Source organism: Molossus molossus, unplaced genomic scaffold (assembly GCF_014108415.1).
Source record: "Molossus molossus isolate mMolMol1 unplaced genomic scaffold, mMolMol1.p scaffold_m16_p_3, whole genome shotgun sequence".
NCBI lineage: Eukaryota > Metazoa > Chordata > Mammalia > Chiroptera > Molossidae > Molossus > Molossus molossus.
In genome coordinates this window covers 120,480,179-120,504,827 of record NW_023425366.1, presented here as the reverse complement: position 1 = coordinate 120,504,827, position 24,649 = coordinate 120,480,179, and the positions used below count along the sequence as shown (strand labels likewise).

The 24,649-nt window shown below is 48.8% G+C and overlaps 1 protein-coding gene across 1 annotated transcript in view; it reads left to right on the top strand.

The window, feature by feature from the left end:
• The window catches only part of CRAMP1 (cramped chromatin regulator homolog 1), a 63,041-nt gene extending 39,082 nt beyond the window's left edge, over positions 1-23,959 (top strand). Inside the window, exons 9-21 of the mRNA XM_036280672.1 lie at positions 543-624; positions 1,125-2,267; positions 5,225-5,405; positions 8,466-8,647; positions 8,739-8,813; positions 11,363-11,444; positions 13,382-13,486; positions 13,711-13,889; positions 14,574-14,642; positions 15,247-15,478; positions 16,249-16,413; positions 17,535-17,680; positions 20,381-23,959. Of these exons, the coding sequence (XP_036136565.1) occupies positions 543-624; positions 1,125-2,267; positions 5,225-5,405; positions 8,466-8,647; positions 8,739-8,813; positions 11,363-11,444; positions 13,382-13,486; positions 13,711-13,889; positions 14,574-14,642; positions 15,247-15,478; positions 16,249-16,413; positions 17,535-17,680; positions 20,381-20,545 (2,806 nt within the window). The 3' untranslated portion in view covers positions 20,546-23,959. The remainder of the gene's footprint in view (positions 1-542; positions 625-1,124; positions 2,268-5,224; positions 5,406-8,465; positions 8,648-8,738; positions 8,814-11,362; positions 11,445-13,381; positions 13,487-13,710; positions 13,890-14,573; positions 14,643-15,246; positions 15,479-16,248; positions 16,414-17,534; positions 17,681-20,380) is intronic.
• The last annotated feature ends 690 nt before the right edge of the window (positions 23,960-24,649 follow it).

Sequence of the window (24,649 nt, the reverse complement as noted above, 5' to 3'; positions counted from 1 at the left end):
TTCCTGCCCCCAGCAACTAAAAATGTATTTTCTTTGTAGATTGGCTGTTCTGGTTATTATGCATAAGTAGAATTTCATACTATGGTCCTTTATTTCTGATCTCTCTCACTGAGCATCATGTTTTGAGGTTCATCCATGTTGTAGTGTGTCCATGCTTCATTTCCTCCATATGTATTTTTATTCTCTTGGGGTTAATTCAGGCTAGCCACTTGTTGAACCCAAAAGGGACTTAGTAGAAGAGGTTGGAGTGGGTTGTGCCAAGGTATTCTAGGTGAGATCTTACACTGTATGGGGTACACAGATCTCTTCTTTATCTTGGAGTTTCATGAGAGTTGCCAGTTATCTCAATTTAAAAGGTAATTTTTAAAAAATGGAGTCAGTGGCCCTGCTTAGATATCGTGGCTCTGGCCCCTTCATGGTGCCCTTCCTAGAAGCCTTTACTTTTTATGGCATTGTCTTGCTGCCAGCTGCCTCTGGGGCTGTTCAGAAAGTTTCATCTCCATGGTAACAACCCTCCTTTTCCCATCTGTTGTTTTCAATAGGATGATTGTGGAGCTCCATCGGAAGGTCTCCAGCCTCATCGAATTCTTGAAGCAGAAATGGGAGCTCCATGAAGTACGAATTGTATCTTTTTCCTACTAAAGCAAACCCCTTCACCACCACCAAATTCCACAGCATCTGCCTCAGGATGGTGGCTGTCTTCCCTCTCACTCTGGGATTGCATTGGGGCTCCCATGTGGCATAGCAGCTATGCCGTAAGATGACTTAGAACCAGAACTAAAACCCGTAGCCCCTTGGCCTGTGGGTTGTTTGTGTGATCTCCTTTCTGACCTTGTAGTGCTAGAATTCTGTCACAGCAGCCCTTCATGTGGTAAGTACCACCATTTGGCCTGTGGGGTGTGGCCCAAGCATTCCTCTGAGCAGGTTGATCAAAATAACTAAGGATGGCTCCAGATTTCTTCTCCTCCTTAGCCAGCTCCCAGCCCTGCCCAGTCCCCAGCCAGGACAGCGTGTGTTGGGAGTGAAGTTTATAAAGGAGGAAATGTCTGAGTCATGCTTTCCTGAGGCCTTGTAATGCCCGGGGGCGGGTGCTGCTGCAGGTGGTTCCTTGACTGTGCACTCAGCGAAAGACGCTGTCGGAGCGGCAGCTGCAGGACTCGTTTGTGGAGCCGACACAGGAGAAAGGGGTGTTGCACCTATTCCCAGGGGAGAACTGTACGCTGACCCCGCTTCCGGGAGTGGCCCGTGTGGTACACTCTAAGGCCTTCTGCACAGTGCATTGGCAGGAGGGTGGCCGGTGCAAACAGAGTTCCAAGGATGCCCACACGCTCCCTCCAGCTCAGATCCTGGGCATCCAGAGTGGGCAGGGTACAGCCAGGGGCCAGGTGAAGTGCCCGAGGAGCGGCACCGAAGGCAAGGGTGGGGGGCGGCCTCCTCCCTCCACAGATGCTTCTCAGAGCTCCGGAGAGAGTTCCCCAGAAAGTGTCCTTGGCGAGGGGGCTGCCCCAAGCCTCAGCAGCCCAAGTGCTCCCGACAGGCTTCCCTCTGGGCTCCAGGACGCTGGGGTACATCTTGAAAAGATCTCTGTAGCAGCTCCTGTAGAGGGCGGGGATGGCCCAGCCCAAGAGCCTGGGGCCACGACATGTGCCTGTGGCCAGCTCCCGGAGCTGGAGGATGATCTCTCTCTCCTGGACCCCTTCCCCCGCTACATGAAGTCCTGCCAGGACCTCATCATCCCTGAGCCGTGCCACTGTGCAGACTCTCGTCCTTCAGCGTGTGTCTCCCCAGAGACTCGCACTCCCAGCAGCGCAGAGGTGGCCAACCTTGCCCAGGCCAGGGCACCATCCCCCATCCGCAGCCTACCTGGCCTGGAGCCTCAGCCCAGCCCAGGGCTCCAGCCAGATGTTTGCACTAAAGACTTGGCAGATGCTCCTGCAGAGGAACCCCAGGAGAAGGCGAGCCCCTCGGACCTCCCACCACCTCAGGGACAGCCTTCTGCCAAGCCTCTGAAAGACATCCCTGCCAGCCGCCTGGCCCAGCAGCTCCGAGAAGAGGGCTGGAACCTGCAGACCTCCGAGAGCCTGACACTGGCCGAAGTCTACCTCATGATGGGAAAGCCGAGCAAGCTGCAGCTGGAGTACGACTGGCTGGCTGTGCTGGGCCCTGAGGGCCAGACCCCAAGTGGTTCCCCGCCTGCCGCATTCCACAAGCAGCGCCTCCTCGGCTGCCTCCTGAAGCTCATCTCCACTGAGGTCAACCCCAGGCTGGTGAGTGAGAGTCCAGCAGGGCAGGCAGCTGGGAGTTCTGCAGGCTCCTCAGAGAAGGACAAGGGGCAGGGACCCCAGTGACCAGGGAGGCAGAGATTCTCACAGGCCATGTTTTGTTCTATTGAGTGGGACCATGCAGAGCACTGGTTGGGGCTTTGGCTCCCCTGCCAGGAGAGGGCCCTGTCCTTCCAGGCTCACACAGGGCTCCAAAGAAGATAGCGACCAACAGGCCATGCCTATTGGGGCTTGCTTGGCTCTAGTGATTCTGCTGAGGCTTGTGCATGCCAGCTAAGGGGTTAGTGTGCAGAGGTGAGGTGGCAGGCTTGGCCTAGAGCTGAGCCAGATTGGGCTTTCTCTAAGTGTCAGGAGTGCTGTAGGCTTCTGCATAAGAATGACAAGGTTGAGTTTGCACTTTACTTTTATTTATTTTTAAAATACGTTTTTATTGATTTTTTAGAGAGAGAGAAACATCGATGTGAGATAGAAACATGGATCAGCTGCCTCCTGCACCCCCCCTACTGGGGATTGAGCCCGAAACCTGGGCATGTGCCCTGACTGGGAATCAAACCAGGACCGCTCAGTCCATGGTGCGATGTTCAATCCACTGAGTCACACCAGCTGGGCTGAGTTTGCATTTTAGAATGGCCATCCTGGGAGGACAGTGGTGGCACAGCCTTGATGGAGGGAGATAGTGGAGCTGGGAGGGGACAAATGGGATGCTAGGGTTCGAGCTGCACTGTATGGAGCTTATTTGTGTGGGTCTGCACCCAGGAATCCTCTGCAGGCAGACCTTTGTAGATAGCTGTCCAGGAGATGGCTAGTTGAAATGGTCTGGGGCTCCTCAGGTGGGTCCAAGGTATGTGGTGGTCCCTGAGCCCAGGGAGTGGCCATGATGGTCCAGGGGAGGGGGAGGTCATGCCAGGTAGGCTTGTGACACCCCCCCCCTCCCCCAGCCCCACCTGGAGCTGCAAATGGAGCAGAGACTTTTGCTGACGGGAAAGGCTCAGAGGCTCTCCTGGACACGGGAGCAGAGTCCTGTGGCGGGATATTCCTGAAATAGCGGTGTGTACGTGCTATTTAGAAGCCTGAAGGCTCATAGGTTTCAGGAGGAACAGTTGAGGGAGCGGAATGCTGTGGCTTTTGGGGAACAGGCTGAACTGCAGGCTCACTGGGCACCACTCAGTGCTGATTCACATTCAGAACCAAGGGGAAGGGCTGCCTGGGAACGCACACCACACCTTCCACTTTGCCTTGGCAGACACTCGGTCTGTGACTTCGCTGTTCTGCCTTGGTTTTCGGTGTGACTCTCACCAAGTTCCTCTCGTTTTCTCAGTTGCGCCCCTGCGCAGTGCTTGCACAGAGAGGCTCTCAGTAGAGTAGTGGTGAAGTGAATCGGTGCCTCCTGAGAGAGATGGCTCTCGCAAGGGTGACTGGGAACTGGCTGGACACTATAGAAGCTCATAAGGCAAGGCCTGATGATGAGCAATGGCCTTTGGATTTCACAGAGTGGAGGTGATCTTTGGGCAGGCATGGGCAATACTAGGGTGACTGCACAGAAATGATGAGCTTAAAATGTTTTCAAGTTTGTCTTTTGGAAGGGTCACGAAAGGAGATGGGGTGCACATAAGTATGCCCACTACGCTAGAGAAGGAGGCTAAGCTAGACCAGCTCCTGAGAAGGTTGGAGGCAACGAGGCTGAGGTAGTGGACTTGGCCTCATCTGAAGAGGAGAGTGGGGTAGGTTGGAAATATTATTGCAGAGAATGCAAAGTAGGGTGCTCAGAGCCACAGTTCCCAAAGAAGGTCCCATCATCACCTGGGAACTTGTTAAGAGATGCAGCTTCTTGGGGCTCTCTAGACCATTTTGACATCCTATACCAGGTGATACTGATGCTGCTCAGGTGTGAGAACTGCTGACCAGGGGACCTTGAATTAGAGGTAGACAGCCTGACCTTGTGGTCTCCCTCCTGCTGAAGTTTGTATGAATCACTGACAAGTGTTCCCTGGGGTCAGGATGCTTGACAAGAGGCTGGCTGGGCACCAGTTGGGCAATTGAATAGTGAGTGAGATTGAATAAACTAAGCAAGGAGGGATGGAGAGGTGGTGATGATAGTCCCATGGAAAGAAGGTGGATGAGGGCTGGGGGCTGAAGGGCCATGGGAAATACAGGAGGAGGCGTGGGGCCCTGAGCAAGCAGAGGAGGTGAGGCTGTGCTGAAAGCATGGACAATGGGTTCTGTAATTCATTGGAAGTTTCTCCTAGGTGGGCCTTGGGTGTGGATACCGGGGAGAATGAGGAGAAGGGCAGGGTTGGCAAAGTCACCAGGGTGAGAACAGAACTAGATGGAAGGGTCTCTGTCGAGGACCCAAGAGTAGAGGCAGTGGCCTCAAACAGTAGCCTATGAAACCCTGGGGTTTGGGCTTTGACTAAGCAGGAAGCTCCTCAGCTGTGATTGTGTTTAATTCTAGAAGTTAAATCTGTATGTCCTTCTGACTCACCATCAGAAGAGACCACTGCAGTCATCTTAGGCTTGCTTTTTTAAAAGGCAAGTTACTGTCGCTTTCAATTCAGCGTCTTCTGACAGCTTGAGCCCTTCCTGGGCAGGTGGGGGTGCCCACTGCTTTCATCCATGTGTCCCTCTCTCCCTTCCTCATTCCCTTCCATCACTCCCTGATGGTTTGCCTGTCTATGCCACCTGTCTGTGGGCAGTAAGGACAGAGGTTTCAGGCGGGAAAGCCTTGGTTCCCCTGAGTGCCTACCTGACTGGTGATTTTGAATGCTGGCGCTGCTGAGTGACTCAGGGATGCTGACCTTTGCCATCATGGAAGTGTGGTCTCCTAGCCTTTGCTGTCCCTCTAAATTTACGGAGTTCTCATGCCTCCTGTTTCTGGGTACTCATTCCAGAATCATTGTTCACAGGCTGAGTTTGGTTGTTGTGTCTGCCCATTTCTCTCCTAGGCTCCAGAATCGAACACCAGCTCCATGGCTTCAGTGAGACCGGCCCAGGAGGAGCAGTCAACCACCCCCCCTGGGAAGGTGATGAACATTAGCTCTCGGAGCCCCCGCTGCCCTCGAAACCAGTCTGCCCTTCGCAACAACAAGACTTTTTCTCCCAGCTCCACACCTTGCCCCTCCTCAGGTGAGGCTTGGCAGCCACTTTTACCCATCCTGGGCACACCACTGGGTGTGGGTCTGTGTCAGGGCTGAAGGCACAGGGATGCCTAAGGCCTGGCCCCACTCAGTCAGCCACGGTCCAGCAAGGCAGGGAGGGTGAGTGTGGGCCTGTCACCACCGGGTTTTGAGCCCTAGGGTGCAGGAGCCAGTGGGAAACATGGGGTAGCCCTTGCCAGTGTGTTTACTTTTGGTGGATTATGCTTAGTGGGGTCATGCTGAGTTGGTGGCTTAAAGTCTAAGAAGGGTTGGTTCTTTCTGAATATTCTAGAGACTATTTTTCTTTGCACCTAAAATATTAAAGAAACCTAAGTTCAGGAACTTCCCAGCAGTATAACAGAAGAGAGTCTGACCTGCCAGTCCACTGTGTGCCTTTGCCCCAGTTGTGTATCTGGGAGACATTTTAATTCTGGGTTCTTATTTGGGTTACTGGGTACATAAAACCATGGTCAACCTGACCTGTTTCCCTGAGACATCAGGTTTTTTTTGCTAGTTTTTTATAGTAAAACTTTAATTATCATGGCTAGAATCACAAATTTTAAAGGTAGAAAAAGGGCCCTGGCCTGTTTGGTTCAGTGGTTAGAGCATCAGCCTGCCATCCAGGGAGACCTGGGTTCCGTTCCCACTAAGGGCGCTTACCTTGGTTGCAGTTTGTCCCTGGCCCTGGATGGGTCGTACGGGTGGCAGCCACTCGATGTGTCCCTTTCACATCGATGTCTCCCTCTCCTGTCTCCCCTCCCCCTCCCCCTCTCCACAAAAAAATGGAAAAGTGTCCTCAGGTGAGGATAAAAAAAAATTAAAAGGTAGAAAAAGGAATGTGCGTGCATTCTGTGGCCCTGCCCTGTGTGATCCTGGCATAAGTCTGCAGGACGTGCATGAGCCCTCCTTCCTCTCACCCAGCAAAGTCCTACAACTCTTCCTCTGAGCTGATGAGGTGGGGATGGCTGGGGCTGCAGGGAGAGCAGGGGCTGAGAGCTGGTACATTCTCTGTGTCCTTTGCCCCAGAAGGCCTCTACACTAGGCGTGAAGAGTGTTGTTATTGTTTCTGTAGGCAGACTTTCTTGCTGCAGAACCTGGGCCGCCTGGGACATCTTGAACATCTGCACTGGCCAGGGTCTCTGCAATGGTGTGCGTCATGCAAGAGACGAGGCAGTCCTGCCTCTGTTCTTACTCTGATCTAGATGGGTGCCCCCAAACCTGCAGTAACTTCTGTCCTGGTGTGTTAATGCTTCTCCAGGGCAGCGATTTTCGATCTTTTTCATCTCATGGCATGCAAACTAATTACTAAAATTCTGCTGCACATCAAAAATATATATTTTTTTCAGATCTGACCAAAAAAATAAAAGTAGGTGTAATTTTGATTTATTCACATTGGACAGCTATTGTTGTATTGGCTATTGTCATTTTTTATTGACAGTCTAAGGGAAAAGAAGTCAGTGACTGACTAAATAGTCAGGTATTGCACATTTTAAAAATTCTTGCCGCACACTGGTTGAAAGTCACTGCCCTAGAGTTATTTTCTGTTCAGAGAATGTTCCTAGCATTATGTTTTCTCCAACTTACTGTGTTGCAAATAGCCTGCCTGTTAATTGCTTGAAGATTCCATTTCCTTGAGAGCATTTCATAGAGGCCTTCAAGGAAACTGGGCTGCTGCGGTCAGGTTCTCTACCTCCTGCAGTTCTTATTTTTGTTTCCTCACCTTTTATCCCATTTCCTTGCTATAGCTCATGAGAAGGCAGCAGCACACTGAATCAGTTATTCTCACAGGTATAGGCAAGGTACTCGATGGTAAGGCCAGCTGGTAGAGTGGGTAGTCTTTTCATGTTCTGTTGTTTTATTCCAAATCCTCACCCAAGGATATTTTTCCATTTATTTTCAGACAGAGTGGGAGGGGGAGGAAGAGAGAGAAACATCGATGTGAGAGAGAGAGACATCGATTGGCTGCCTCCTGCATGACCCTGACCAAGGCCCGGGGCTGAACCACAACCAAGGTACATGCCTGAGACCAGAAGTGAACCCAAGGCTCTGGTCTGCAGGCCGATGCTCCAGCTGTTGAGGCAAACCAGCCAGGGCTCGCACTGTTTTTAAAATTTTGTAATTCTGTGATTCTGTGTACTTTTTTTTTTTTGGTATGTGCCCCTAGCGGAACCGAACCCGGGACTCTCTGGTCCACAGGCTGATGCTCCAACCGCTGAGCCAAACTGGCCAGGGCTCGTGTACTTTTTAATACCTGCCCTCTTTCTGGATTGAAGATGCTTCTAGACCAGTGCACTTGCAGTGCTAGAATCCACACAAGTGCTTAGAAGACCTGGTCTGTGGATGCCATATCAGTGTAACCTCACAGATTTGCAAGTAAAGAATAAGGGAAGGAGACCCATTCTACCATGAATCAAGGGTGCTTTGCATCAGCATCTACGATAACGAAAACAGCTAGCAGAGTCCCAAAATAGTGGTTCCTGAATAAATATTTTCTATCTCTTTGTCTCTGGGTCTGTTTTTTGTACAATCAGGGATTTAGACCAGGCATCAGCAAACTATGGCCCACAGTCTACTTGTAAATAAAGTTTTATTGGCACATGGCTGTGCTCACTGGTGCATGCACATGTTGTCTATAGCTGCTTTTGTACTGCAGTTGCAGAGCTGGGTTTAGCAGAGGCAATAACCTACATTTATTATCTGGCCCTTTAAAGAGAGTTTGCTGATGTCTTTTCTACACTAGATGTTCTGGTAGGTTCTTCTAGCTCTGAGAAATGAAGGCACAGCTGCCTATCCCACTGAGGATCAAACAAAATGATATAGTACCTTCATTATTTCAGGAAGAGCTATGATCTGTTCAGGGTAGAAACTAGAATTTCAGGGAAAAAGATAGAAAAGCATATTTTATGGGACTAAGAAAAAGGAAATTCCTTTCCGGGAAACTGAACAGGTTGACAAGAATTCTTCCTAATTTTCTTCCCAGTAGAACTCCATTCACACGAGATGTTGCTGGGTGAGTATAGGTGTATTCACTCCCCTTGTCCTCTTTCAGGTTTGAGAAATCCTCCAAGACCCCTCTTGGTGGCTGGTTCCTCTAGTACAGGAAGCAGTGACTCAGATGGTGGCCTTTTTGCTGTCCCAACAACTTTGCCACCCAACAGCCGACACGGGAAACTCTTCTCTCCCAATAAAGAAACAGAATTGACTTTCCTTCAGCACTTGAACTCCATCAGCGTAAGTGCAGGGACTGTGCCCCTCTGCTTGCGAGCTGACCCATGTTTGCTGTGAAAACACTCTCAGGGATCGGGCACTGTTTTCCTCACAGATGCAGTCGGATTTCTTCTTGCCAAAGCCCCGGAAGCTGCAGAACCGGCACCTACGGAAGCCGCTGGTAGTCCAGGTCAGGAACCCTGGTCAGGTTTGCGTGGCTGGCCTCCCACTGGCCAAGCTGCTAGACACACTGGTTTTCTCTCATGTCTTGGGTGTTCACCTGAAATGGGGAATCCCTGCCCCTTTCTTTCTTCTTTAGAATAGGGTAAATAAAGTAATAACAGTAACTCTAACTGTACCTGAAAATAAAGATTTGCACAACATGAAAACCACTTGCAAAAAAAGACAAAGTTCTGGGGATTCAAGTCCAAAAATGTTCAACATTGGGGTATATTTGAGGACATTCAGAATATCCCTTTATAAATATGTAGTCAGTGAAAGCAGTTGGCAAGGTGTATGGATTGGCCAGAGTCCAGACCTCTCCACAGCTCATGATGATAAACACTGGGGGACCTATAGGTGACAGGCAGGCCAGAGGGGAGAGGCAGGAATGAGACGCGTGTGAGAAAAGGGGCAGTCTTATATGGAGGTAAAAAGATAAAAGGTGAAACTGGAATTCTGAAATGACAATGGGCTTAGAAAGTTATGAATATGCATTGTTTGGGGTTTAATGCATAGTTCTCCTTTTGTTAGACCCTTAGAAATCTTTTGAATTTAATTTATTTAGAAATGAGAGATATACAATGGGTCTTAGGAAGGAAGATGTATTTAAAACCCTAAATGCTTTTGTGTTTGTGTGTATGTGTGTATGTGTGTGTGCAGACTACAAAGGACTCTTGAAGAATGCAGGGGTTAAGGATGCTAACCTCCTGTACAGTCAGAAATTCATGTATAACTTTTGACTCCTCGAAAACTTAAGTTGTCCCTCAGCATTCATAGGGGATTGATTCTAATGCCCAACAGGCACCAAAATCTACAGATACTTAAGTCCTCTATATAAAATGATTTAGACAATGCATATAGTCATCCCTCTACATCCGTGGACTCCCAACCACAAATTGAAAACAGTACAGGTATTTATTGAAAAAACAAAAACAAAAACATTTATAAGTGGACCTGCACAGTTCAAACCTGTGTTTTAGGGCCAACTGTAATTTAGTGTTAATGTATTTGGTTTTAGTATATTTGATGAAGTATTTTAACAGCTTTATTGATATATAATTCATGTACTACGTCCACTCATTTAAAGTATACAGTTTGATGGTTTTTAGTATATTCACAGGGTTGTGCAGCCATCACCACTGTCAATTATCAGAACATTTTTATCACTCCAAACAGAAACCCTGCACCCATCACCTGCATTGCCCCCTTCCACCAGTTCCTGGCAGCCACAAAGCCACTTTCAGTCTCTGTGGATTTGCCTGTTCTGGGCACTCATATAAATGGAATCACACACAATATATGGTCTTTTCCATTTATTGTTTCTATAAAAAATTTAATTGGCACATAGCTAGTCATTTATTTCCCTACTGTCCACAGCTGCTTTCACATCACCAAGGTGGAGATGAGTAGCTGGAACAGAGAACATGTTTTAGTCCTCTCAGAAAGTGCATTTGGAGCAGGGCTGGCACATCTGCAGCTCCTCACCTTGTTACCAGGTCACCCCGCCTCCTTGCAGCAGCCGAGCGATCTGCTGGTCTTGTTGGGGTTGCAGCCCCGTAACACCTCCTCTATTCTTTGCCAGCCCTTTGGGGCGCCTCTGAGGCGCACGGAGATAGATGTCCTTTGTGCATCAGTAGAGACGCAGCTGTGCCCCCAGAGCCAGAAGTCCTTGGGACACTTGGGTTGACAGATATGTTCTGTTAATGTTTTACTTCAATGAGTAACAGTTTCAGCAGTTAATATAACTTATTAAAACAATTTTTTTTTTTTTTTACTGATTTTGAGAGGGGTGGGGGTGGGGGGAGAGAAAGAAAAAGAAACATCAGTTTCTTGTTGTACTTTGATTGGTAGTCTCCTGTATGTGCCCTGACCAGATTGAACCTGCAATCTTGGCATATGGGAATGATGCTCTAACCAACTGAGCCACCCCCCGGGGCTAATATACTTTATTTAGATGGTGTTCTTCACATTAGAACTTATTTATTCACACACAGGAGCCCTGGGCAAATAGGGGAGAGATGGGCACCCAGACTCTTGGATGGGGTGGAGGGTCTCAGTTCCTCAGCCCATCTGTGTTACAGGCAGCAACTTTATTTTCTTCACCCCGAATTTGAGGAGGCCCAGAATACATGGCTCTCCTTATTAACAGTCCACATCGAGTGGTTATAAACATATATGTCTAGTTAGTTGTATTCCATCCAAATCCAGAAAACTGTTCTGGATTAACAGTGGACGGTTCTGACATTCTTCCAGTTTTCCTGCTGGGGGAAGGTTTGATCCCTTGGGTTTTTTTCAGAGAGGACCCAACGTTCAGAGTTTGATTGGTCCATAGGACGTAACCACCCTCAGGCTGTTCCAGGCTCCCTTGTGTCATTAGTTCTAGAACCAAAACCATCTGGTTACACTCAGCTCACTATTATCTGGAATATCCCTGTACAGTTCTTCCCTGGTTTCCTGAGTCATTTCTGGTGTTTGAGTATTTTTATCACCTGACTGTTAACAATTTTCCCTCCACAGAGAACCCTGCTTCCTAGACCTTCCGAAAACCAGTCCCACAACGTGTGCTCCTTCTCTATCATGTCAAATTCCTCCATAACTGGTAAGCTCTGGGTCTCCTGGGGTTGGCTTTTTACTCCTTAACTTGCATGTGGCCTCCTCTTCGGGAATGACAGGCATTTGCTTTCTTGGCTCTTGGAACGACATTTCCAGCATTCCTTTGTCCATTCTGTCATCAGAAACTGCCCCTGTGCCAGACCCCGTGGCTCAGGTGGCCCCGTTAGGGATGCTTTGCTTTGTTCGGTCCCCCTCTGAAATTTCTTGTGAGGTGTTTTGTTTTGTGTGTGTGTGTTCTGTTTTGTTATTTGTGTTGTTTTTTGTCAGGCATTTTAGGGAATAGATGTGATCTTGGGGTGTACCACTCAGGCCTTCATAGGTCTCTAAGGTCAGTCGGGGCCCTGGCTCTTTGAAATAAATTTATTTCTTTCTTTTTTTAATCTTTACCTGCCAGGATATTTTTCAAAGAGGGAGGGAGGGAGGGAGAGAGAAACATAGATGCGAGAGAGATGCATTGATTGGTTGCTTCCTGCATGACCCTAACCAGGGCCAGGGATCAAACCGCAACGGCAGTACTTGCCCTTAACTGGAATTGAACCTGCAACTCTTTGTTCTGCAGGCTGATGCTCTAACCACTGAGACAAACCGGCCAGAGCAAAGTAAATTTTCTTAATTCATCAGAATTGCTTAGTGAAATACGTCATCTGTGATTTAGCTTTTAAAGCAGTCTTGAGCCCTGGCCGGTTTGGCTCAGCGGTTAGAGCATCAGTCTGCGGTCCGGAGAGACCCAGTTTGGGTTCCTGCTAGGGGCGCGAGCCTCGGTTGCAGTTTGTCCCCGGCCCTGGTTGGTCATGTGGGGGGCAGCCACTCAATGTGTCCTTTTCACGTTGATGTTTCTCTCTCTCTCTCTCTCACTCTCTCTCTCTCTCTCTCTCTTCTTCTCTCTCCCTCTCACTCTATCTGAACAAAAAAATGGAAAGTGTCCTTGGGTAAGGATAAAAAAAAATCAGTCTTGATTTGTCCGGCCAGTGTTGCTCAGTGGTTGAGCATCAACCCATGCACCAAAAGGTTACTGTTTGATCCCCGATCAAGGCACATGCCCAGGTTGTGGGCCCATTCCTCAGTGGGGGGCATTCAGGAGGCGGCCAATCAGTGTTCTCTCTCATCTATATTTCTATCTTTCTCTCCCTCTCCCTTCCTCTCTCTCTACAATCAATAAAGAAAAGAAGCCCTGGCCAGTTTGGCTCAGCGGTTAAAGTGTCGGCCTGCGGTCTGGAGAGACCCAGGTTCGGTTCCCACTAAGGGCACGTACTTCGGTTGCAGTTTGTCCCCGGCCCTGGTTGGTCGTGTGGGTGGCAGCCACTCGATGTGTCCCTTCACGTCGATGTTTCTTTCTCTCTCTCCCTTCCTCTCTCTCCCTCCCACTCTATCTGTACAAAAAATGGAAAAATATCCTCAGGTGAGGATAAAAAAAGAAAGAAAAGAAAAAAATAAATCAGTCTTGATTTTCACATTTCAGATTTACTTACTGCTGGACTCAGGCAGCTGTTGATTGCTATTTCTCATGCCTCCTTTTCATCTGCAGAAAGCCTAGTAGGAAAAAGCCTAATTGCAGAGGCAGAATCTTAGTCCAAGATTTGATGCTCTGACTATTTTATAGGCACTTGTAGCTTAGCTCGGGTATGCAGCACCCTTAAAGGGCCACCCTAGGGAATGACAGTGCTGGCACCACCCTTTCAGCAGCTCCCAAAGGGCACAGAGGTGCTCCCATCACAGATGCCAGTGCTTTCTCCTGGTCAGGGGCCTGTTTGACCTCTGACTTCCCTAAGATAGCACTTATTTGGGCTGTTCAGTAGTTTCCATCTTTGCTCAGCTTCTGTGGTCCTGACCGGCTGTGAAGCAAACCCCCAGTAGCCCTCACCATGCAGAGGGCACTGGGGGCAAGTGGGCTTGATGCGGCTGCTTCTGTTTTTATCCTCACAGGGAGAGGCTCGTTCCGGCCCATCCAGTCCTCCCTCACCAAAGCGGCTCTGTCTAGGCCGATCATGCCCAAGGTTCTTCCGCCCCAGGCCACGGGCCACCTGGCCAGTAAGTTTCTGTGATTGGAATGGTTACAAACACCATGTGAGGGTTGTGAGTGGTGTTTCTTTTTTCTTCTTCCCCAAGCCATGCTGTCTCATTATCTTCCAGAGAGAACAAGAAAGCGATCGCCCTTGCATTGAAATTAGGGAGAGGCTGTTCCTGCGAGCGCTGTGGAGCATGTTTTGGTATATCAGTAGAGCTCGCATAGGAAATGTCTTTTCTGTTGCCAGGTGCTGTCGACTTAGCAGCTACAAGTGCCGGGATCATCCCTGGAAGCCCCCTTCCTGTCTTGGATGCTGAGGGTCTGTCTGGCATCTCTCCACTGCCTTCAGATGAGGCAACAGCTACCCTCTCGAGTCAGGACTCCACTGGCACCCACCAGAATGGAGACCCCATCCCCACTGTGGGGGTGAGTGTTTAGAGGGCTTCTCCAAGTTACCACTAGCTTTCAGGTTGGGTTGGTCATTCTCCAGAGGGATGAGAGCCAAGATAATGGAGCTGATGTTATGCTGGACTCCAATTCTCCCTCAGGAGGGCATGGACCTGACAGACCGGGGGAGAGTCACTGAACCAGGGAGGCTGGGGCATGAGTGAGCACTGCGTAGTTCAGGGGGAGAACCACAGAAGGAGACAGAGAAGGGACAAGATTTGCTGGGTGACCCTGGAGAATTCAAAACTGAGACAAGCACGATCTGTACGTCAGCAGACTTCTCAGATATCAGCTTGATCTGAGAAGGAACTTTAACCAAGTTGGCCAACAGTGGGCCTAGTGACCCCTGACTGGCACTGCTCTTTGATTCCCTCGGCGCTGTGCTTTCTCTGGTTTCATGGCTCAGCCCTGCCTGAGGACTACAAAGTTTTGAATTGACAGTCTTAAATGCAGTGACTTGATGGTCCACCCTCTGGAAGCTGTGAGCGTGCTTGTCCTCACAGAAAGAGATTTCCAACCTAGACTGTGGTGGGCTCCTCTGCTGCTGACTGTTAGGAAGCCGGGGAGTGGAGTGGCTCTTTCCTCAGGAGCTAATAGCCTTTGGGCAGAGTTCTGGCATGTGTGTAGGGGCTCATTGGCATTCATGGTGTTCTTTTCTTGTAGGGTGCAAGTGATCCATTCATCCCCATACCCTCAAGGCCTGAGCAGGAGCCAGTGACAGACAGTTTCCAGGTAGAGTGTGCTACTGGCTGCTGAGCAAAATAGCTGCCCCAGGACCCCCCTCCAGTGCTGATTTCCCATCCTCATGGTTCTTCCAGCAGACCTAACCCCCTGCTGTGGACTGCCAGGATGTGATAAGGACACATGGCCATTGAATGGCGTTGTCCTCCCATCACCTAGCTAGAAGGAACACACATCTCCTATCTCAGGCTTCTTCACTTTTGTAAGCCTGGCTGATTCAGACACAGTTCTGGAAGATCATAGTTTCTTGGGCTAAAGAAAGGAGGTTGGCTGATAGCACTTCTTGGCATTCACCTTCTGCCTGGGTATTACTAGCTGACTTGCCGGTAGGGGAAACAGGTCCAGATGTCCAGGGCACCCTGTCCAAGGCCACCCTGGCCTGGCCTTCCAACTCCACATCCCTAGAGTGGTTTCTGAAGAAGTTAATCCCCCATGTGTTTCTTACTGGAAAGGAAGAAGTGCCTGCTAGGGTTATTACCTCTCTGTTAACTTGCCCATCTCTTGGTTATCACCTTGTAGGTCTGAGGCTGATTTTTTTGTTCCTTATTAGGGATTGGTTGATCGTTGTGTCTGAACAATCCCCATCTTCCACCAGGGTTCACCTGTCCTCTCGTTATCTGAGCTGTCCAAGGCTCCTCACCACAATGGGCTTTCCACACCTCTGCCTTTGGCGGAGGGCTCTAGCACTCGGCTCTCTCCGCCTAACGTCTCTGCTCTACTGGACATCTCCCTGCCTGGCCCGCCTGAGGACGTACTATCGCAGGGAGAACCTGCCACTCAGATCAGCGACTCCATCATTGAGATTGCCATCAGCTCTGGCCAGTACGGTAAGGAACACGCTGTCCCTGCATATCCTTCTTGGAATTAGTTCCCCATTAGGTCAGGGGATCCGGACTTGCCCTTGACCTCCCATGTGAGCATTTGCCAAACCTGCTGGGTATGTTCCCATTCCACTCTCACTTTTGCATGTGAACCACCTGCCACCTACTTGGCCTTGCCCAGAAGAGGTAGGGACACCACAGGTGGATGAGGTGTGGATAGGACCTGCAGCTCTTCATGATCTGGTGGGACTGCTCCAGGCTTTGAGACAACAGAGTTAGATGGGGCGTTGTCCTCGTTGGTCATGAATCTGGGTGGATACTTTTGGGTTTTGCAGGTTCCAGGAGGGGGTCAGACTGGTGTTCTGATAGTGGTATGGCTGGTGCTTGCTGGTATGATTCAGGCCATGGATTCAGATTGAGCTGAGTTCACAGCCTGGCAATGCATGGCGTGGGCAGGTCACCAGCTCATTTATGAACTGGGAATAGTGTGCGTTTCACAGGGCTATTGTAAGCCCCTGTGAGGGGATTTAGGTGAAGCTCTTGGCTCCATCAGTGATAGCTGTGGCCATTGTCATTCCCTGTGATGCGCTTGTGTCCCTGCCGCAGAGGGCCACAGGCCAGTGGTGTTCATCATCTTTGGGGATCCCAGCATGGTCCTGAGTCTCCAGAGTTTAGTGGCACACAGCTGTGTTGACTTGTTGCCTTAGTGGCAGGTTGGGGAAGCAGAGTGCTATTCACTCCATGTGACGTCTCTGACCCAGGATTTTGGTTGACAGGTGAAGGAGTCCCTCTTTCTCCAGCAAAACTAAATGGCAGTGACAGTTCCAAGAGTCTTCCCTCCCCATCCAGCAGCCCCCAGCCAGACTGGATTGCCTCCCCCACCCATGACCCCCAGTGGTGCCCCAGCGACCCCACGGACTCATCCCTCAGCAGCTTGTTTGGTGAGTGTCTGTGGAGGGTGCCCGGGTGTCCGTCCCAAACCAACAGGGGACGAGCAGGGCTCCACATGGTGAACTTGGTGGGGGTACTAGAGTCTGGATTCTCTGTGACATCTGGCAGAACTCCCATTAGGACTGTTTGCTTGTTTTCCAGGGTTCATTTTTCCTGTACCACTTACATATAGGGAATATCCAGATCTCCATTGTGCAGTTCACTGAGCTTTGGCAACATGACACCCTTGTGACCCACAGCCCAGTTGAGACGTGGCCCATGTCCATCTCTCCACACAGTTCCCTGTTCCCTTCTGCAGTCCATTCCCGGCCCCTTCCCTACTAGGGCCTTCTGCTCTCGCTGCCAATGGCAGGATAGAAAGAATGGGCTCTTCGTGCTCTTTGCTTCCCTCTTCTGTTCTCAGTAAAGTGTTTGATGTGGACAGTCCTGCTCTCTTGTGGCATTTTGACCATGGTTTGGCACATTCATGGGATGTGTTCATCCTCACTGGGCACCAGGCGTTCGTGTGATGGGAAGGAGATGTTAGGGAAAGACACACTGGCCTCATTGTCTTATGTAGGAGGGGCTCCTGAGACACATCTGGGATTCGTGCACTTTGAGAGCAGCCAGTACATACACATGGCCATTGGACTGAGCCCCAGAGATGGTTGTGCTGTACACATGTTGAGCAGAGTCAGCACCTTGTGTGGGTGGGTGCCACACCTGATGGCCTAGAATTTGAGCTCTGGTCTGGGTGATGCAGGGAGCCAGCACCCGCTAAGTGTTTCCTGTTATAAGAGTCCCATAGAACCACACAGACCTCTGCAAAGTCAAACACAAATCGTGAAAAACTGGAAACCACTTTACATGGAGGTGGGAGTGGTGACTGGACAGTGGAGCACTGAGGGCCTTTGGAAATATGAGGAGGACTTACACATGCTTCTGAGGCTCCTCCAAAGCTCCCCACTTGGGAAAAGCCAGGTTGTCTATAGCTCCACACTCAGCACTGTGTGCCGGCGTGCAGGTGGATGCCTGCCCAGGCCTGGTGAGGCCACCTCCAGCCCTCAGAACCCTTCCCTTGGCCTAGGGCTGACCAAGTCATCTCAGGGCTTGTCCCTCCTTCTCTTGGCAGCGAGCTTCATCTCCTCAGAGAAGGGCCGGAAGATGCTGCCGACTCCAGTGGGGACCCACAGTGGCACCTCCCTGCTGGGCCCCAGCCTACTAGATGGAAACTCGAGAGACTCATTTGTGTCTCGGTCCCTGGCCGATGTGGCCGAGGTAAGTACACAACCTTATGCCTAAATGTGACCGTCAGCCCCCATTCCAGAGGTGGTCACATCCCTCCAGCAGACCTGTTTCGTAATTAAGAAATTTTCATCAAGTTGTTAAAGCAAGGAGTAGGGATTGGATTCCGCTGTGTCCTCCACCAGCCACTTGACCTCAGGCAATGCTGCCTCTGTGTGGTGCTGATGCCATTGGTAGAGGAGTACAGAGCTGTAGGTGGCTATGTCATTACTGCTGACGTCTGACAGGGGGGACCATCAAGCAGCACCTCCCTGTGTTGTTACTTGTCGCTGTCCCCCAAGTGGGAGAATGGGTTCTGAACAAGAGAGGCTTACAAGGATGTGTACTTATTAAAGGAGTAGAAACAGATACATTTAACCATAAAGCAATATACGAAGTAACAGGTGTTGGAAGAGAATTTGGATAGAGGATAATATGCTTAAAATGAAGAGAGTCCACATCTAGAATGCCACTTGGATGGGCTTGGTCCTGTTGTTCAAGTGCTGGAGCATCCTTTCCCACATCCTGACTCCCTGGACTGCTGAGATGTTAATGGGTGTCTCTCAAGGGCTTCATGGTTAGATTCTGGAAGGAAACCCTGGATCAGACAAGGCTCACACAGTGGTGTCCCATGGCCTCCTCAGTTCTGGGTATCCTGATGTGAGTCTTAAGAGCTGAGGAACTTGTGGGAAGGCTTTGGAGGATTCTAAGCCAACCCCTGACATGAATGGAAATTTCACCCAAATACAAATTAAACAGTAATATAGTAAATTCCCTCCCCCATCAATGAGCATTTCTGTGGCCACAGAACTTTTATTTAGAGAACACCTTGTGACTCTAATGTCCCACAAGAGGCTGGTCTCTTTCCTTTCCCGTCTCTGTGTGGACATTGTTTATAAGCACCTAGCTCCTATGGAGGAGGTGGGCACTGTGCAAACATCCCAAGACAACGTGCCAGGACTGCACTGTTCAAAGGTGGTCTACAGACCCACTGCAAAACACCTTCGACTTGTTAGAAGGTTCGACTCTTGGGCCCACCCCAGGCCCAGCGAACCAGGACCTGCATTTGTTTTTTTTTGTTTGTTTTTTTTAATCCTCACCCAAGGACATTTTTCCACTTTTTATTCAGATAGAGCGGAAGGGAGAGAGAGGAAGAGAGAGAGAAACATCGATGTGAAAGGGACACATCGAGTAGCTGCCACCTGCACGACCAGCCAGGACCGGGGACAAATTGCAACCAAGGTATGTGCCTTTAGCGGGAACCGGACCCAGGTTTCTCTGGACCACAGGCCGACGCTCTAACCGCTGAGCCAAACCGGCCAGGGCAGGACCTGCATTTCTAACAAGATCTCTGCGTGCCCTGTTGCACACAGAGGTGAGCAGCACAGAACAAAGACAAGTGCTATTTATAAACTAAATCCATGACTAGTAGCACATACTTACCTGCAGAAATAGCAGTTGTTTTTTCAAAAGGATCTGACCAAGGTCCTGGCTTGTTTGGCTCAGCAGTTAAGAGTGTCAGGCCGCGGACCAAGGGTCGTGGGTTCGATTCCAACCAAAGGCATGTACATGGGTTGCAGGTTTGATCCCTGGCCCCAGTCAGGGTCGTGTGGGAGGCAGCCAATCGATGTCTCTCTCTCACATCAATGTTTCTGTCCTCTCACTCCCTCAAAAACATGAGTGTGGTTTAAGGTAGTCTTTGTCATGTAGACGTGCAGTCTGAAACGTGGGGCTGAAATGATCTGATGGTGGGATTCAAACAAAAGTGATGGGAGCAATGAGTGGGTGGGAGAGGTGGGCCACAGATTGATGAAGCTGGTGATGGATATGTGGGGGAAAGATAGTCGCTATTTGCTCTACTTTTTGAAAACAAATTTCAGTTTGTTTTATATTTCTCATAATAAGAGGTTTAAAATTCAGTTCAGGCCATGGCTTTACTCAGAATTTTCCAAGGCTGCTTATTTCATTATATCATGTAGTTCATTAATGATGTTCTAGGCACTAAGTGAACAAAACAGAGGCCCTGTCCTAATGAGGCTTTCACTCCAGCAATTAGGCACACAATAAACCTTGAGGACTGTATGGGAGAATGTTCCATGTATTTGTCCACAGAATAAAATCCCAGTACCTAAGGCCCTACTGTACACACTTGAGTCTCTCTACTCATATTCAACTGTTGTCCTTACTCACCGTCACATCCACCAGCTTTCTTGTTTCTAGAAGAGCTGAAGCCTGTTCCTACCCCAGGGCCTTTGCACTTGCTGTTTCTTCTGATGTGAATGTGTTCCCCACCCCCATGGCACACTCCCGTTTCTCCACTTATATCTCCTGTAGGCCACCCCACACTCTCTGCGTTACACTGTGTGCCATTTGCCTGTTTGCTTGACTGTTTTTCCCTGACAAGTCCCCTGTACCACTCTGATCCCGATAACCAGATGTGCCAGTCTCATAGTAGGCTCTCCTACCTACTTGTCAAAAGGGTGAGAATTCAAAATGATGGATGATTATGAGATTCTTCCCAGAGTGCTGGGCCACCATTACACAGCAGGTCAATGGGAAATGCCCGTTTTCAATGTAGAGACCCCAGGTTCATTCGCCTTCTGCTGTAAGTCCCATTGGTGACCAGTTTCCTCCAGTCTAGATGGCAGGCCACTACTAGCTGATGTAGTCTTGCCTTATGTCCTCTGCCCACAGGTCGTGGATTCCCAGCTGGTGTGCATGATGAATGAAAACAGCGTTGATTATATATCTCGGTTCAACGACTTGGCCCAGGAGCTATCCATCACTGAGCCCAGCCGCCGAGAAGTTCTGTTTGATAGCAGTGGAGGTGGCCCCCCCGTCAGTGACCTATCCCAGTGAACGTACAACGTACCTTGTGGTGGGGGCATCCTGGAGGCTTCAGAGGAGGGCTTACGGGGCTAGTGGTCCAGTCCGCAACTGTGGTAGGTGTAGCCCTCTTCAGACTAGAGAAAACACAAATCAAGCCCAGAACCTCCAGAAGATGGTCAGAATAGAGACACCGCTGCACCCGAGTACACAATATGCTGGAAGCCGTATCCCAACAGGCAGAGGGCAGTAGTGGCCCAGGAGATGAGGACCAGTTCTGGAAGGGTCAGTGTCAGAAATCACTGTGGTCTTTGAAGCAGTTCTTCACCAGTCGTGGGATCTCATATTTGAGTCTGTGTAAGGACCACATTTCCACCTGTGCTCCTGCCTTGGTTGTTGTATTGGACAGTCCAGTGAGTTTTCTTTCTGAAAGAAAGGAGTGGGTGTGTGCCCTGGCATACACATTGCATCCTGGGGGATTGTAATCTCCTTGCTCTCTGCAGGGAAACCACACTTTGGTTGCTTCTCTGCAGAGTGATGATGGGGGGGTGAGGGAAGTGCAAGGGATAGCTGGGCCTGGCCTGGGCTTTGCCTAGTGGTATCTGTACCCTGAGACAGCAGACAGTTCATGGGACACTGATCACAAGGCAGCTGAAGGGTCCTAGGACATCACCCCAGAAATATTGAACCTTCCCTAGTGCTTCCCTATCCAGATGTGTTTTCTGAAAAGAAAGGGGAAAGAATCATGTCTTCTGCAGGTTGTATGAACTTTTAGAAAATATCCTGCTCAGCTGATAAGAGAATGTTTTTCTTGTGTTTTAAGAATTAGACAATGAGGAGGTAAAACAGTTGGTTTCCTTCCTGCATCCATCTACAAGTTTCTTCTAGGTGACCTACAATGTTACTTCTCTCTATTGGGATATCCCTAAGCACTTGTTTGACTACAGTTAAGACTTTCCTGATGAGTCTTTGACCTTCTTATGTGTCCCTATTTAGCATATGAGACAAATGGACTTTGCAGGGATATTTCTCTTCTTCAGTCTCCTCTTTTGTTGGCCTAAGAGCAGAGCACACTGGGATTTGTAGGTTTAATCCCTTGTATCTGCTTTTGCCCAGTGGTCTCTTCTTTCGCTCCTTCCTGTTCAGGGAATGCAGACAAGGGTCAGATGTCCTGGTGCAGTTAGAGCACTAACTACATCACTGTGTTGTGCTCCATAAGCCTCCTTGAGTGACCACTTGTCACCACTGCAAGTGGTCCAGCATCCTCTTCTTCCCCAGAACGAAGCTAACAAGGCTTCTGTGCCTGCTCAGCCTTGGAAGACTCAACACATGATTTACCATTTAGTCACATTAGATGTGGCTAGGAGCCAATGCTCATGTGCTGGGCTGGTAGTAGCTGCGCCACCATCCCACCTGTTTCACCCTCCCTCGTCAGCCAGGATCATCCACCTGAACTGACTTGTCTCTGTTGCTCACCTTTCCTCTTCCCCTGACTGGCAGCAGAGGAGCAGCCCTTGAGGCCAGTCCCGGCCCTCTACATAGGCTTCTCTACAATGAGAGGTAAGCCCATGTGAAGAGGAGAGAAAAGGTCTTTTGTGTGTGCAAGAAGAGTGGACTCTCTTGATCCCATCGTCTCACCAGCTGTTTGCAGCCACTTTAGGCTGCAGACAGGGTCTTTCGCTCTGAGCCATGGAGGAAACAGGACAGTTGGCTTCTAGGCAATAGCTTCTTTCCTTCATCTCAGTTGTTTCTCAGAGCTTTTGTCTCTAATGTGGCTTTCTCTTTTCAGATCTGGTTTCTGGGCAAGCATCACTTTAAAAAAAAGCCATCTAGAGTCTTAGGAAGTCCCAAAGCTCTGGAGATATGAAAGAAAGGGACATGGTATCACTTTATTAAGAGATACAGACAACATTGTTTGAACCAGAGCATTTTTTAATTACTTGAGATTTGTGATCAGTAATATCAGCTTCCTGAAATTAGTACCTTATTGAGCCGAACAAGATTACCCTGCCCCACTCTGCACCTGACTTTGTTAGGTCTGCAGTAGGTTGAGAGACCAGGCGAAGTTTAGGCCATGACTAGGTTCCTCACACTCCTGCCAGAGATGATAGGGCCTCTGAGCTGCTTGTTCATCAGGGGACACCCCGAGGCAATCTAGTTGGTAGGTTGGCACCTGTTACCCAGTGACATCTAAAAAGAGAAAAACTGGAGATTTGGATCAGTTTTTGTAGGCTATTTAGCAGCACCTCCTACCTGGGTCTCTGGCATAGATTCCACTTGAGGGTAGCTGACTGACCAGTGTCATTCAGTGGGGAAGTGGGCTAGGGAAGGGGTAGATTGACTCTTCTCACCTGTAATAAAGCTCACAGGATTCCAGAGAATTATGCTGCTTCTCTACCAACCAGATGCTTTTAGGAACTGTTAAAGGCTGGAATTTTCAAAAGACCCAAGCCTCCTTCCTCTTGCATCTTCCTCTGCCTTTCCAATGGAAGTCGTAATAGTCTCAGTATGCTCCTGTGGATTCCTTGTGCATTTGAGCCTGTTAATTAGGAACAGATCAGTGTCTCAGAGGCACATTTCCATGGTCACTCTAATGTTGTCTGGCATCTTTTTGCTGATTCCTCTTTTGTAAAGAGTGAGACTGTTTCTGGTCTCAGGGGAGTTGGTGTTGTCGCCTTGATTCTTATTGTGACTATCCAGTGATGAGCATTCCCTTCTTTAGAAAATGCAGAGGCAGATCAAAGTTTATGATTTCACATGCGGTTTGTGATGACATCTTTTTATTTCTCTGTATCTTCTAGGTGTAGAGCACTTGCTCTGGGAGTGGGGGTAATTGATAACATTTTATCAGTTGATCTACTTGCTTTCCTCTACATCTCTGGGTTCTCAGCCTCAAAGTCCCATTCTTTTTCATTCTGTGTCACTCCTGATGGATCTCCTTTTCAGTGTAATAGCATTTTTACCTAGATTATACCATCAAATCCAAACCTGTGCAGAGAAAAGTTATGGATAAAAACACTGGAAATGAGTGGATGAGGAGAACACCAGCTGCTGTGGGTTTTTGTTTGTTTTTGTTTGTTTTTTAAGACTTTGAGACTTATCAGAAGTGTTTGGAAGGAAATAGGGCACTTTGTCTTAAGGCGGGGAAAAAAAGAAAGAAATCACAGCTGACTATCAAAGCTCTCCTAATCCCACAGTAATTTGTAAGTCACATTGAGTAAGTTCAGTCTTGGAAGCACTACAGCAACCTGTACCCTTCATTCTGTAACAGGATAACTGGCTCCAGAGCTTCTGGTCTGGGCAGCAGAATTTACTGCTGTTTCTTTTAATAATTGTTAAGCCATATCATCTAAGGTTTTCGGCTTGTTTGAGATGTGAATTTGTTTAATAGATAATAAATATACATATACAGTGTATGTATAAAGCAGAATGCCTGTCCTTCCTGATTACTTTTTGTACCATATTGTAAATTACATTATTTATTATTTACCAATTTGGGGAATAAAGGTGTTTTGGTTATTTAATATAATAAACAAAAGCTGTTAAACTACTTATGTTTAAATTTCCAGTTTAACTTGTAAATCTGTTTTTATTGTGCATAAATACATACTAATACTTGATCTAATAATTACTGTTTCTGCCTTTTTTTAAGTGTGCACTTACTTTTTAAAAATGTTTTTACTGATTTTTTGAGAGAGAGAGGTAGAAACAATGATGTGGAAGAGAAATATCAATCAGCCGCCTCCTGCATGTCCCCCACTGGGGTTGGAGCCTGCATCCAGGGCATCTGCCCCGACCAAGAATCCGACCGGGACCTCTCAGTCCATGAGAAGTCTCTTGGGCGTTGTCCTGTGCAGGAGCAGGGCACATGCCTGGGCTGCAGGTTCGAACCCCCTTCGGGGCACCTAAGGAAGGCAAAAGATCAATATTTCTCATGTTGATGTTTCTTCTCCCATCCCCCATCCCCACCCCGCCTTCTCTCTAAGCATGTCCTCCGGTGAGGATTAAAAAAAAAGAAACATAAAAACGTTTGGTGATCTCAGAAGACTTAAATGGGCTGTCTGCAGTGTAATTGACCAACAAAACACTGCCGACTGTGTTTTTGTTTTTAATCACAAATAGGGAACTGGGACCCTT